This window comes from Corella eumyota, chromosome 5 (genome assembly GCF_963082875.1).
Source record: "Corella eumyota chromosome 5, kaCorEumy4.1, whole genome shotgun sequence".
NCBI classification, from domain to species: Eukaryota; Metazoa; Chordata; class Ascidiacea; order Phlebobranchia; family Corellidae; genus Corella; species Corella eumyota.
The window spans coordinates 12,576,025-12,591,279 of NC_137494.1; the positions used below are offsets into that span (position 1 = coordinate 12,576,025).

The window sequence follows — 15,255 nt, forward strand, 5'->3', positions numbered from 1 at the left end:
ACTTTAAAGTAACAGGTTTTGTGTTTTTATTGGAAAAAAATATGCTGTTGTAACACGTTTAATCTATTCGTAAACAATGGCCTCAGAGGCAAAACATGTAACATTTTTGCAGTTTGGCTCTTAGTTCAATACCATGGCCGCTGCACCATACCATTGGGCTAGAATTTAATTCTCAGAAAAAATTGGCAAATTTTGAGCAGTATTTAATATTTAATCGCTTTTTTACACCACATTGTATTTAAATAAATATTTTTTTAATTAAATAAAAAATATTGTTAAACTCTTGCTGTTTATTGAACTTTTGTCATTTTTTTCGTTGGTACTGCTTGTTGCGAGCCATATTTCTTGATAAAATCATACTGGGACGACCTCTCGCGTATTTTTTCAAACAGAACTTCAATTTTTTTTCGATCTTTATCGTGCATTGCCGCTACCTGCATAATCAAAAAATGTTCTAATTTATTCTTAATGCAAACAAGCTACATTTAAACCAAACGCTAACATTTAGTTTGGTGTAACCCTGTATTATTGCTTGTTTGTTAGCATCAGTTGGTAAAAAGGCAAGTATTGTTTTTATGCTGCAGTAATGATATTAACAGCATAATTTTCGTCAAAAAACAAAGTTAAAAAATTATACTACTGGCATATCACTACTAAAATGTACTATAAGCCTTCGTAAAATATACACTAAAATCTTTGCGTTTTGTTATAATTTTTCTCTAATCTAAAATCCCAAATAAGTGGTATCTAACCAAAAAAGTCAAATATACATAATTCAAGGAAAACTTTAAATCTATAACGATTACCTTTCTGAAATCCCATCTATGCAGTGTATACAAATGCACGTTAGATGCCGCTATAACCGATGCAGCTCGTCTCAAGTCATCATTCACCAAACATGTTTCTCCAAAGTGCATTCCGTCGCTAAGCTCTTGTATGTAACTATCATCACTCGCCTTAATGGTAAGTTCGCCATGAAGTATAAAGAACATATGGAACGCCCTTTCTCCTTCTTTAACTACGACCTTAGAAGAATGATATTTAAAATAAATGTGATTGGGGTATTTTGTAAAGGCTGTTCAAGTAAAGGTTTGCAAACTATTTAATATAGAAAAAAATGATTACAATTGAATTGTGTAGTATTTCAAACATAAACATTTGATTCCAAGGCAAAAATACCCAAAGAGGTCCCCTCAAGACAACTAAACTTACCCCCGGGTTGACGTAAAAATAAGTTTACAAAAAAACTTCAAAACTACTCTGGGAAATCCCCTAAAGACAACTACTGACCCCAAAACAAGTAAATCCAAAAAAAGTTTACAAAATATTTGCTAAAAAAATTTTTTTTTTACGTCGTCAGGAGTATAGACTGTAAAAACCATTTTCTCTCCCAAATCTGCCACGAAATCGTCGCTGACGTCATCGAATATCGGCACAGAGTAAATGAGTGACGCACAATTATGCCAGATGACGTCACGGCGCAAACCCGAGCTCAGCTCGCTTAGAATTTGCTTCTCATCAAAAAGTTTTCCCTGACAAAATTCAAAAATTAAAATGTTGTAATTTATCTTAAAGATGGTGTGATCGCAGAGTTTCTTTTTTAATTATGTTGAAAATTTCCCAACTCGCACGAGGATAAATTATTTAAAAAAATAGTCAAGTAGTTTTTGAGATAACGGAATTTGAAGGTAAATATTGTAAATGGGGAAAATACGCTCGCTCGCGAGTCACGTGACGCACGACGTCATCGTCGTAAGTTTATATGTTGGCAGACCAAAGAAAATAACTTTATTTTGTCCTCTCTGACCTGTTTGTTGTACTTTTTTTTTAATTTTTTTTGCAGAAAACAAACTTAGCATGAAAAGCAAAATTTAGCCATATTATATAAGACAGTTGTTAATTTTAACAAATTATGGGTATGCTGTTAATTTTGAAAGTTTACCAGCCAAAAACGCTTACAAACACTTATAAAAAAGAGTCAGGTCAACTTAGTCTTATTAAAGCGAAGTTTACCATTAACACAGTCTTAGCTTTGTTTAAAATAAAATGACTTCAACGTTGTTAACTAATATATTGTCAAATTGTTAAAGATAGCTTTTAAATATATAGACTATATACAGACGATATTTACTTTTATTTTGGTTATATTGTAAATTATTTCAATTATATTTTTACAAGCGTAAAGAAAAAACTAAAGTTAAGAAAGCGGAAAGAGCTCCCTTTGTGGGGGGATGCCTCTTTTCACTTACGAGATGGAGAAATCAGGGTCAAGGTAAGGGATAAAAGGGTGGGAAAGAGGGTTAAGAGGGCAAAGGGTGAGCGGGATGGCATAGAAGGGAAGGCTAAGCCGGTCGGGGTAAGAGGGAGGGATAGGTGAGTTGGGGTAAGAGGGAAGGGTAGGCAGGGTTGGGTAAAAGAAAATGACGTCCCAATTCCTGTGTGCCACATTCTAATTGCCAGCTTTTGATAACTATTTTGTAAAATATTTTTCTTTAATTCAAAAGTTTAACTAAACTGCGATTTGATGCCAAAAAATTGTTTCGTTTAAATGTTAACGTTAACGGTTATCGACAGTTTTAGTTACATTGCATTTAATTTTACTAATTAAAGTTAATGAAGTTAATACTTTTTCGGTTAATTGTGCCCACCTTTGTACATATGTGTCTTAACCCATGTGACTTTTAGTGATTAGGACTTTTTTTATATAACACTCAACACAATTGTCGGATATGTTAGGTTTTAAGCAAATTTACTGTTCTAACAGGTAAACTTTCTGCCTGCATATGAACTTAAGACGATGTCGTCGTACGTCACGTGACTCGCGAGCATAGGGACTTTCCCTATTTACAATATTTTAACTGCATATCCTGATATCTCGAAAACTACTTAATCAATATTTAAAATAATGGTATCCTTGTGCAAGTTGGAAAAAATTCCAACATAATAAAAACAAAAACTCTACTACCACACCATCTTTTTAAGTGATTACTTTGTGTAACTTACAATGTATCTAACATCAAAATAATCCAATATTCGCCTTTTCATTGAACAAGGAAATCTTCTAAAGCCCATGTATTCGGTTAACTAAATATAACAATTGTGTAGCTTATATTAAAGCTTAAAAAATATTCATTTTAAAATTTGTTTATTGTTTATGATGTATAGCCTTAGCTTAACAATATAAGTATTTTTAGAGCAGGCTGATTGACATATAGAACAGTTAATTAACGGTCTTTTTATAGCATGTAGATTAATATAGTAAAATAGTGTTATAACATAACAATCAATTGAAAAGAGATTATAAAATGTAAACTAGTTTAGTTGTTAGCAAATTAGTTGACTACATCACATAAATGTTTTAGGCCAGCATTTGTACCTGAGATACTTTCATCTTATAAGCGTTCTTAACCGAATCCATTTCTTCCATCATATTGATAGCGTTACCGATAAACACAGCAAACAAGATAGCACCAGTTGTTTGGCTCAGCATCGTCATCCACAAATCGATCATCCCGATTGGGATAACTTCACTGTATCCTGCAACAAATCCAAAAGTATGCAAAGACCTAATATATTAAGAACCTACTTGAAATTATACATAGGTAGGCTATGCAAATGCAAATATCTATAGAGATAAGACAATTTAAATATGGGACACCTAAGAATTAATTATGTTTATTTCTTTTTTTTTCAAAAATGTGATTACAGGGTTGTTAAATACAAAACAGCAACTTACCAATACACAGCATTTGACTTGTGCTCTTAAATAGCGACCAAGAGTAAGCTTCAAACCAAGTTATATTCGGATGATCCAAACCTCGCATTTTTACCCAAGTGTCTTCAGGAAAACCATAGAACATGGGCACCATATACTTAAAATAAAAATACAGTTAAAATATAATTTGAGCATTAATAAATTTTTTGTTTTAATTTGAATTACCTGTAAACAGCCGTTCCAATGGCACACAATAAATATGATAAACACAAGGTAGGTTAACCTTAGAAGAGAAACTGCCATGTCGTATTGTAAGTTAAATACCTCTTCCCATTGATGTAGTCCTCGTATTAATCTAGGGTAATTTGCATAGTTTAGGTTTTTCAGTAGTTTGTAAAATAAAAGGGCTTAACAAGCATTTAAATATATTTTTGCAGTCTTAAAGATATTTAGTTAGACCGAGTAGCGTGGTGTAGTGGCCAACTCGACATTGGGTCGGGGCTACTGATGTTACTCTATATTTCAGTTGTGAAGTCGACTTTCCCACATCCAGGATAAAGATATGTAAAAAAAATTGTTTGTTAGCCTTATTTAGCACTTGATAGATGACAATAGTTTAATAAAGCCTAGAAAATTCGCTTAGTTTAGGTAATTTTTTAGTTTGAAAAATTGACGGGTCTTAGTGAACATTTAAATATTCTTTAACAAAGTTCTTTTATTTAAATAAATCACCTTGGGATCCTGGCAACTCTTACGACTTGAAGTACCTTGATTACTTTCAGAAGTCTTAATTTTTTTCCTTGCATGCCGATATTTAAGGAAGCAGCATTTATGATAAGTCCCACTAAACTATCCAATGGAAATGAAGCTATCAGGTCTATTGTGAACCAGCCTTTAAAATATCTAAAGACAAGAAATTTATTTTTAATTTGCGCTTTTAAAAAGCATAAACGCCTTTTTACCGTCTCACGTTATTTAATATAATATGGCATGTCTTCTTTAAGCTAAAGTCGTAAGACATTAGTTTAAATTGTCTGGGGGGGGGGCCCACAGATATTTGCACATTTGCTTCTACATCTTATAAATAAATATCTTACTATTTGTGGTGCGTAATAATTTTAAAGAAAATAATTCAAATTAGGCACCACAAACAAAATTATTTTTTTGTGCGTATAACATTTTACGGAACTTCCTAACTTCGAGATCATATGTGCGGGCTCGTCCTAATCATTTGTATCTTTAAACTTTCCTGATTTCATTAACAGCCCCATCTAACAAATGGACGGGTATAAGTTTTTTATCACTTTTTGTGATAATAATTTATCTCTTATTTTGTTTTTCTAGATGAAAGATGTTTTTGCTGCACAAGTGGAAAGAGCTCCCTCTGTGGGGAGATGTCTCTTTTCACTTACGGGATGGAGGAATCAGAGTCAAGGTAAGGCGGGTTAGATAGGGATGAGAAGGATGAGAAAAGGGTTAGTGGGTGGGCAAGGCGATTAGGGGTGACATGGGGTGTTCAGGGTAGGTAAGAGCATAGGGTAGGCCAGTGGGAAAAAAGATGGCTTGAGTAGGTGGGTAACAGATCAAAAATGACGTCACAACCCCCTGTGTGCCACATTTTTTTACCGGATTTTGATAACTGCAAGTTAGCGCTAGAAAACTATTTCGTAAAATTTTCTCCTAAATTAAAAAGTTTAACTAACCTGCGATTTAAAGCAAAAAGGTTGTTTTATTTAAATTTTAACGTCAACTTTGTATTTAATTTCACCAATTAAAGTTAACGAAGCTAACGTATTGCGTAACCAATTATCATTTAACAAAATTATTTTATCGGTTAACTGTGTTCACCTATGCTAATTAACGTAATTTGCCATTTTGTATCAGTTAAGTTTAAACATTTAAGGTTTGCTTTTAAAATAATACTTTTAACACTTACATTTTTGCAATTTTTTTCGGGTCGAGTTCGATAGTTGTTCCATCTTGGCCAACGTAACTAACACCAGTTCGAAAGTTAAGAACAATGTCGACCATAAACCAAATATCTGAGAAGAATTTAAAAGCAAGGCTTGCAGCGTCGCTTGTATCTCTTTATAGCAAGAAAAAGTTGTTTAATTACAATAAAAAGAAGACTAAATTAACACCAAAAAGACTAATATTTTACTAACCCAGCAAATGCAAGGTCCATTGGAATGATGATAATGTTTGCTATAATAATAAAAGCTGACAAGAGATCCCAAGTAAATCTGAAGTTGCTGTAGGGATGGATTATATATGGACCTGCGTCTAGAACTCGAAGGCACTCATCTTTTACCTGTAAAAAATCTTTTACCTGTAAATATGCATATATAGAATTAATTTAAATATTCTGGTTACCGCTTTTTCGCTGCCGTATAGTTTTCTAGACCACTTTGCCATTCTTACATGCCTAGTGTTCAAAGATACGACGCTAACAGAAAAAAATAAAGGTTAGAAAATCCAGTATGTTTTTTAAAGTTTAAAAAAGACAGAAATATTGATAAAATTTCGCTTTTTTATTCTTAACTTTATACCTTTTACTGGTAGCCAACGTAGCTGACATTTTATCTGTAAAACTAATAGTGGAATTAAGTAAAGTAGATCTTGAAGGCGGTCGGGCTCTTATACTTGGAGGCTTCGGTTTTTTCCTTTGTAGGCGTGCCTAAAATGGTTGTTTTAAATTAGTTAGAAGTAAATTATGCGGAATATTACGAAGGCGTCGAATTTTAAAGGCTAAAAGATCGTAGTTAGTTGTTGTAAGCTTGGTATTTTATAAAATTCATACTTTGATACTTCGTATGCTTTTTCGTGGCATTCTCATAATAGCATCAGCAATACTGAATCTCCTATCGTTGTTGTCGTCAGAGTCACTAAATACAACACGAGATTAAATAAAAAAAACATATATAACTATATACAAAAAAAAACATTTGCTAAAAAAATGAGGATAAAGTAATATACCCAGATGTACTCGCCAATTCTAGATTTCTATTGTCCATCTTCCCGCTTAACTTTCGTACTTGAAGATTCTAATTAAAATATAATTTTTATAACTAATTAACGTTTTAACTTAATTATTTTGCTGTTTATTACAAAAATATTTATGTTTACAAACTAAAATTCCATGATATTGTTGTGTGACTTCATATAATAACGCATTATTATCGATAAGACGTAATAATAAGGCCAATCAGCTGTATTTACAAATGGTAAGCGCACATGCTTTTTGTAAACATTTTGTTATAATCCCATTTTGTTGATAACAGATTGATAACATCTATTTCAAAAAAAAAAATGTCGATAATTTAATCTTTTACGGTTACCATCTTAGGTATAGTCGCATGGGACGCCACGAATTTCAATTTTTCGCTGTGGGAAAGTAAATGGCCTAAATTTGCTTATTTCTTGTATTTTTTTAATGCTCGCTGTTTAATGATTTATAGTTAACTTTAGTGAGTTATGTCAATGGTTTTATAGTTGTTTCGTTGTTTATTTAAATAGGTCAAACGAGATAAATAAATACGCATTGGTCAATTAGTGGTTAGCAAATGTCATTGTCAATTTGTTTAAAAAAATATAAAAAATTGTTTTGATGTTTAAAGAGTCAGATAGTTAATATTTATGTTTATTAATATTAAGGTTTGTTATGTAGGCAAATAGATATATTTATATATATATATATTTTTTTTTTCGATTTAGAAAAGTTGTTAAAAAATTTAGTAAGATGATATTGCTATCTGAAAATTAATATAATCTGATAGTGAAGTGTTAAAATTATTAAACATTAGGGAGTTAGGATGATAATCAAAATATATAAAAAGTTATTTATTTTATTTGTTTTACTTAAAGTCAATACCAAAGGTAAGTAGAGGTTTTAAGAATAATAAATTATTTTTTAAATATTTTTTTAAAATTGTTTTGTTTTTGTAATTGTTTTATTTTAATTTTTATCAGCTATTCTTTTATTGTTTTTAAATTTGTTTTTTGTTTTTTTTAAATTTTTAGCGCAAACTACAGTTGAATCTACAACAACAATAAACGACGACACAACAACAGTAACTACAGAAGAAACTTCTACAGCAACCGCAATAGCAACAACTACAACAACATGTATTAACTGTCCTGCTGGTTTTTACCTAAATTTAACTTCAGATATTTGTGTGGAATGTCCGAAAGGTTACTTGTAAGTATAAAGTTTTTTGTTTTTTAATTTAATTTTTTTAGTAATTTTAAACTTTAAATTTGAAATGCTGCTTTCTATTAAATTTTAATTTATATGGTAATTATTTGTTTTGTACCTGAATATGTTTTCTATTATGAGCTTTATATATTGGTTATTGATTTTTATTTTGAATTAAAAATTATTTACTAAACCAGAATAACATATATATATATCTTTATTTGTCAAATTTGTCTTATCGCGTTCAGTGTTTACTTAGTGAATTATTGAGTACCAGAAGTGGTATTCAAATAACTGATTAGGGGCTACTTATGTTAAATTGAAGGGCCAGTACTTTCTATTTGAATTAGCAACCAAATTTTGGCACGTTTAAAAATTTCAAAAAAAAAGTCAAAAAAAAAATTTAAATTAATACAAAATTAAAAAATTGTTTTCTAATTGTTTTTTTACAATTAAAAGACTTGGGTGTAGTTTTAAATATTTTTGATTTGTTTTTGTTTGTTTTTTATGTGTGAGAAAAAGCCCAACTATGTGTCATAGTATTAATAATAAACTTTATAATACATGCCTATTGTGCTGTTCCATTGTGTTATGTTTTTTGTGATTTAGCGCGATTCAAATTCCTTTGTGCACTGCTTAAATGAAAAACAAACAAAGGGAGATTTATTCTCTTTTGATGTAATATTTATTTGCTTTGGTCTCTACAACAAAGTTGATTTATGTTAACCACAAACCCTTGTGAAAAGTGGTTGATATTTTGTAATTGTTGGACTTTAAGTTTGATTACATTGAAAATTTCATTTTTTTTGGGACATTTTAATTATTTTAAAATATGCTTAAATTCAAATTTATATATTCTAATAATTTTTTCATTCTTGTTTGGTTGTTAAACACAATTCAAAAAAAAATTTAAAGTATATATTTAATAAATTTTATTTAAATCAAAATTTTATTTAAAAATAACATTTTTTAAAGTTTTTTTTTTTTTAATATTTTTTGAGGGTTACAAACATTAAAATTTTAGGTCTTCAGTTAATTTAAAAGAAATTGAAAATATTTAAATTTAAAAAAAATTGATAAATATATTTGATGATTTTTAATTAAATTAAATAATTTTTATAAAAATTTTCAAATTTTTTTTTTTAATTTGATACTTTTTTGGTGTCACTATTAATTTTATTTGTTTAGTTGTCCTAGTCAATGTAATGAAGCTATACCATGCAGTACTGGATATTATAACGATCAAATTGGACAAATAGAATGTGTTATATGCCCTGCTGGCCACAGTTGTCAAACTGTTTTAGAAAGGTAAGTTTTTATTTATTTTTTATTTATATACAAATTATTTATTATATATACTTTTTATAGGAAATAATATTATTGTATATTGTAAGATTTTTTAAAAATTGTTAAAAACTTGATGCTTACATTAAAAAAATGCAAATTTTATTTTCATAATTTTTTTGTTTTTTTGGGGAGGTTCAGTTTGAGTGTAATTTTTTTTACTTAAATTTTCAAAATATAAATCATCATATCTAACTTAGAGATAATACTGTATGCCAGCAGCGGGAATAAAACTTAAAACCTTGTGACTTTTACAAAATTGAATGATTTAATTTACATTTTTTTTAATTAAAATTTTTATATTTATAGTGAAGCTGAATTATCACCGCAAGAATGTATTGAAGGATTTTATGCATTGGAGGGTGCGGAAACATGCCAGGAATGTTTAAAGGGTTATTACACAGACAATAAGGGTTCGACAGCATGTACTATATGTCCTGCTGGAAGTCAATGTACAGTAAGTACTTATCGAATTATAATTTTAATTCACTGCAAAAAAATTCTTTCAAAAAAAATAAGCCTTTTCCTTTTTTTTTTGTATTTATTTATTCATTTTGTGGAAAGGTCAACTTCACGACCTAAACATAGTAAAACAACATTAGTTACCCAAACCCAGTCTCAAGTTGCCTTTATCAGTTTGGATAGAATAGATTATAATTACTTAATTATTAAGCTGCCGACTAGGTATTGGTTCAACAGGAATTATACTGTTATAAAGCCTTTTTTAAGGGCGCTACAGCATCGGAATGATGGGGATCGAACTCAAGACCTTAAGTAGTAAAGTCAAGTGTTCTGACCACTCACCACACTGCTGTTTTTTTAAAGGGATTTTCCCTAAATTTTTGTAATATTTTTTTAATATTAGAACACATCATCTACTCCTGTGTTATGTGAACCTGGCCATTATTCTAATTCTGCTTCACAATCGTGTTTATCATGCCCAGATGGCCATTATGCTAACAATCCAGGCTCCATATCTTGTACACCATGCCCTACAGGTTATTCATGTGGTAATGCTTCATCTACACCTATGATATGCCAAGCTGGGACATTTTCAAAAGGGCTATCAATGACTTGTTTGAATTGTGAAACCGGTTTTTATACTAACACAAATGGGTCAACTACCTGTATTCTATGTCCTGCTGGTAGTTACTGTAGTGATGCAAGTATTCTACCTATACCATGTCCCAGTGGCGAATATTCATTATCTGGTCAGACTGAATGTAAAAATTGTGCTGTTGGCTATTATACTAATACCAATGGCTCAACTACATGCACTGAGTGCCCGGCTGGATATTCATGCAGTGACCCTACCTTACTACCTACTAAATGCAGTGCTGGTACATTTTCATTGCCACGATCTGTAAGCTGTGAATTATGCCCTACTGGTTATTACTTAGTAAATACAAGTGCTTGTGTGATATGCCCTAGTGGATATAGTTGCCTAAATGCATCTATTGAACCAGTGCCTTGTGAACCTGGTTTTTATAGCTCACAAGGTGAAGTTAACTGTATGGAATGTAAAGATGGGTATTATAACAATCAAACCGCCCAAACAGAATGTTTGGTAAGTAAAAACGGTTTATATTAACATAACAAGCAGCGTGGTGTAATGGCTAAAACACTTCTTACACTACATGAGGTCCTGGGTTCAATCCCCAGTGATCTTATGCAGTAGCATGTTTGAGTAAGGTGGTATAAACAGTATGAACTCATGCTGAGCCAATACCTAATTAGCAGTTTAATTATCGGGTAAATATTATTTATAATATCCCAAACTTTTAAAGGCAACTTGAAACTGGGTCGGAGTAACTGTTGTTACTCTATGTTAAGGTTGCACATTCGACCTTCTCACATCGAGGATAAAGATATATAGGCTACAAAAATAATATATATTTTACTTTTTTTAATTTGGAAAAAAAATGTATTTTTAATAACAATTTTTTAATTTTTTTAATCTATAGCTTGTTTTTGTTTTTTTAAAAATTTGAATATAAGTAGGTGACTGTTTTCACTATTGTATTTTTTCGTGTAACTACTTGTAATGTTACAATATACCTGTGTTTTAGGAGTGTCCTGGTGGTTTCAAATGTCAAAACAAAATTGAACCAACAATATGTCTGGCTGGTTTTGTTAGGTAACCTAATATAGGCCTACATTCAATTAAAAGCTAACTAAGTCTAGCTGTTTTATATTGAAATATTTTTTTATACAATGTAAAATAAATTATTTATGTGAACAACATTTTTTGCTATTTTTTTGGCTATATTTAAAATTTTAGAGATTAATTTTTTTTTAAATTATTTTTTAAACTTTTTTAATTTTATTTTTTTTACATACAGTCAAGCAAGATCAACTGAATGTGTGTCCTGTGTTCTTGGACACACATATGTGTCCACAGAAGGGCAGAGTGAGTGCAAAGTGTGTCCCGATGGGTACGTTTGTGAAAATATTGACCAAGAACCATCAAATGATGTAAATAATTTCTGATTATTTTTTGTTATTTTATAGTTTTTTAAATATCAGTATAAATAATTAATTTAACCTATTTTTAATTTTTGCCCTTTTTCTGTTTATATTTGGAAAAAAATAACTTTAATTTTATTATCAATTTTTAATTTATAGTTTTTTCAAATATTAATATAATTAATTTATTAACCCAATTTTTTTTTTTATTTTAGGCAATTCTTTAATGTATTTTTTAAAAAGGAACCTTATTCAATAGGCCTTTTTAACTAAATATGTTAATTTTTTTACTAGAATTTTATTATTATCAAATATTGCATTTTTATCAAAAATTTTTATACCATTTTTTAAATCTACATCTTGTATTTGATTTAACTCTTGAGCAGACTCTTGAGCAAATTTTAGGTAACTCATTCCTAGTGTACATAGTAAATGTATTGTTTAATGACAGCTTGTTGGTTTTGCGGTTGTTTTGTTAAGTTTTTGATTGTCAAACAACACTCTTGTATGCCAAATGTTTGTCGTTGGTTGTTAAGAAATAATAAGTTGTGGTTTAGGTGTTCAAGTACCTTCACGGATGTATTTATTTTTTTTTGAGATTTATTTTTAATAATTAAACTATTTTTTGGGGGTTTTAAATTTTTTTTAATATTTTTATTTAAAATAATATAAATAAATAACTAAATTTATTGTTTACAAGTATGTTAGTGATTTCAATTTAAAATTTAAGGTTTTAATATTTTAAGTTTAAAAATTTATTTTTAGGCCTTTCATTTGCCTATTTTTGTTAAATGTTTTTTAGTATTGAATTTCAATATTTTAAAATGTTTTTTTTTTAAAAACATTACAAACTAGGCTATTTTAAAAGTAATACCATTTTAATATGGCCTTAAACTATTTTTTTTTTTTTAGTCATGTCAAGCTGGTTATTATGGAAATTCTGGTACTAATTGTCTACAATGTCAACCAGGCTCATATTCTAACATTACAGGAGCTAGCCAATGCACTATTTGCCCTGCAGGCCATTATTGCCCAAGTGAGTATTTTTATTTGTAAAATTAAAAAATTGTTGATTAAGTATAGTAGTTATAACACTTGACTTTACTACATGAGGTCCTGGGTTTGATCTCCACTGCTTTCATGCTGCAGTGCCTTTAGTAAGGTGCCACGAACGATATAAACTCCTGCTGAGCCAAAAACACAATTTGCAAATTAATCATTAGGTAATTATAACCTATAATATTCCAAACTGCCAAAGACAACTCAAGACTGCGTCGGGGTAACCAATGTTAGTCTATGTATTGGCTGTAAATTGGCCTTTCTACATCAAGGATAAATAAATGTAACTCTATTTTTTTTTTATTTAAAAATATATATTTTCACTTACAGTCTCAGGTGGAACAATCTTTCTAGATTGCCAAGCAGGTTTCTTCAGTGCACAAGGTTCATCTAATTGTACTCAGTGCCCTAGTGGATATTATCAACCAGATTTAAAACAAGATTCTTGTGTTCTTTGTCCTGCAGGTAAAATTTTATTTGTAAAATATTGTATTTTTTTGTTGTATATTTGATTGGTATGGCTGACTTGACAGCCTAAACATAGGGTGAATTTCGTTACCCACACTCAGTCTTAAGTTGTCCTTGGCAGTTTGGAATTTTTTTTTATTTATATCCTAACCATTAATTGACCGGCAGCAAGGTGTAGTGGTAAGACACTTGCTACACCACACATGAGGTTGTGGGTTCAATCCCCACTGATCTCATGCTGTAGCGCCCTTGAGTAAAGCGCTATAAACATTATGAACGCATAATTATTGGGTAATTATAATCTATAATATCCCAAACTGCCACAGGCAACTCAAGACTGGGTCGGAGTAATTGATGTTACTCTATGTTTGAGTCGCGCATTTGACTTTCCCACATCAAGGATAAAGATATATACAAAAAAAATTGGTTTTCGATCAGACTAAAAGTACCAAATATGCTTTGACATAACGGCAATTGGAATTAAACTCATTGTCTTTAGTTCGGTTAATTTTCACTGATTTTATGTTGCAACCCTTATAAAAATTGAAAATGTTTTGTTTCCATTTCAGGTAGTAGGTGTCCTAATACAATTGACCCACCAATACAATGTCAAAATGGAAGTTATTCTAATTCTGGTTCTACTATTTGTACTTCCTGTCAGCCAGGTTTTTATCAGGTAACAGTTTTGTTAACATGTTTTTTGTACTATAAGACTGGACTGCTTAAGGTGTTAATTTATTTTATGCATTTGTTGATGTTGCAAGGTAGAAACTTAAGCCAAATTATAAAATGATTACCTGCATTTTGGCTAGACCATTTGGCTTTACAACCTAAGGTAATAGGTTTAATTCTCACTCCTTTCTTTTTTAAGGCTTTAAAGTAAGGCCCTATAAATTGTATGGATTCCTTGCCATGCTCGAAACCATTTGACGTCTTTATAATAGGGCAACATTTTCAATAATATTCCAAACCGCTAGAGACAACTTGGGACTCAACAAATGCATTGAGGATTGAACCCATAACTTCATGTAGAGATGCCAAAACTTTAATTGCTGTTTAAGTATTTATAAACAACTCAGTTTAAGTAAATATAATACTGCTATTTTTTTAGGATTTACCTGGTCAAAATAACTGCACTACATGTCCAGAAGGTCATTCCTGTCCAGGATTAGGATCAAAGGATCCAATTCAATGCTCAAATGGCTCTTTTTCTTTAAGTGGGGCATCCGAATGCACTTTTTGTAGTATGGGTTCTTATGCTTTACCAGAAGGATCTACTGAATGCACAGTACAACATTATTTTTTTAGATTCTTGAATTTAATTGTAATTATTAAAATTAAAAAAAAAATTTTAATTTAAAAATTTTTGAATTTTTTTTACCCAGACTTGTCCCAGGGGTTACTACTGCCCAATGGGTGACATTGCCCCAATAATTTGCGCCACAGGATCTTATTCACTCAGCAGTGGTTCAATAGGTTGTGAATTTTGCCAAGCGGGGACTTATGCCAATGACACGGGGTTATCTGCTTGCTTGGATTGCCCAAAAGGTTATGAGTGCCCCAGTATGTCGGTAACCCCTGTAATCTGCTTGCCAGGACATTATTCTGATACTGTTGGTAAGCAAATTTTAATTAAATTTTAGAAATTAAAAAAAATAGTGAAAAAAGTTTTAAAGATTTTTTTTTTTTAATTTGTGTGTGCCATCTTGATGCGGAAAGACTAAATTTATAACTTTACTGTAGGGTATGTTAGTGGGAATCAAACTCAAGACTTTTTGTAGTGTAGTCAAGTGTTTTGACCACTACACCATGGTTTTGGGTTGTTTTTTTAACTAAAGTTTAACAATAGGGCAGTAAAATAATATTTTATGGTATTTAAAAAATCAACTTTATATCAATTCTTAAAATTCAGCATTTTAATCTTAATCAGAAACTGCAAACTGGCAGCTTGGTGTGGTGATCAGAACACTTGGTTTTATTACATGAGGTCCTGGGTTTCATCACCACT

At 30.5% G+C, this 15,255-nt stretch overlaps 2 protein-coding genes across 3 annotated transcripts in view; one reads left to right on the plus strand and one right to left on the minus strand.

Moving 5' to 3' along the window:
* Positions 1-290: 290 nt before the first annotated feature.
* On the minus strand, positions 291-14,642 carry LOC145753519 (potassium/sodium hyperpolarization-activated cyclic nucleotide-gated channel 2-like). Its single transcript, XM_082569923.1, has 17 exons — positions 14,629-14,642; positions 14,366-14,521; positions 13,108-13,238; positions 6,692-6,759; positions 6,516-6,600; positions 6,265-6,392; positions 6,089-6,161; positions 5,881-6,026; positions 5,652-5,801; positions 4,448-4,618; positions 3,941-4,070; positions 3,737-3,872; positions 3,377-3,537; positions 3,004-3,084; positions 1,353-1,532; positions 807-1,025; positions 291-434 (listed from the first exon to the last, which is right to left on the minus strand). The coding sequence occupies exons 4-17, from the start codon at positions 6,727-6,729 to the stop codon at positions 291-293; spliced, it is 1,842 nt and encodes a 613-aa protein (XP_082426049.1). The 5' UTR covers positions 6,730-6,759; positions 13,108-13,238; positions 14,366-14,521; positions 14,629-14,642.
* LOC145753014 (uncharacterized) overlaps positions 7,436-15,255 on the plus strand; it is an 83,812-nt gene continuing 75,992 nt past the window's right edge. For both annotated transcript variants that reach the window (XM_082569393.1, XM_082569394.1), the window contains exons 1-12: positions 7,436-7,591; positions 7,736-7,913; positions 9,099-9,218; positions 9,564-9,711; positions 10,120-10,821; positions 11,324-11,391; positions 11,597-11,729; positions 12,633-12,756; positions 13,110-13,244; positions 13,817-13,923; positions 14,359-14,535; positions 14,633-14,864. In XM_082569393.1, coding sequence (XP_082425519.1) covers positions 7,528-7,591; positions 7,736-7,913; positions 9,099-9,218; positions 9,564-9,711; positions 10,120-10,821; positions 11,324-11,391; positions 11,597-11,729; positions 12,633-12,756; positions 13,110-13,244; positions 13,817-13,923; positions 14,359-14,535; positions 14,633-14,864 — 2,188 coding nt within the window. In that variant the 5' untranslated portion in view covers positions 7,436-7,527. The remainder of the gene's footprint in view (positions 7,592-7,735; positions 7,914-9,098; positions 9,219-9,563; positions 9,712-10,119; positions 10,822-11,323; positions 11,392-11,596; positions 11,730-12,632; positions 12,757-13,109; positions 13,245-13,816; positions 13,924-14,358; positions 14,536-14,632; positions 14,865-15,255) is intronic.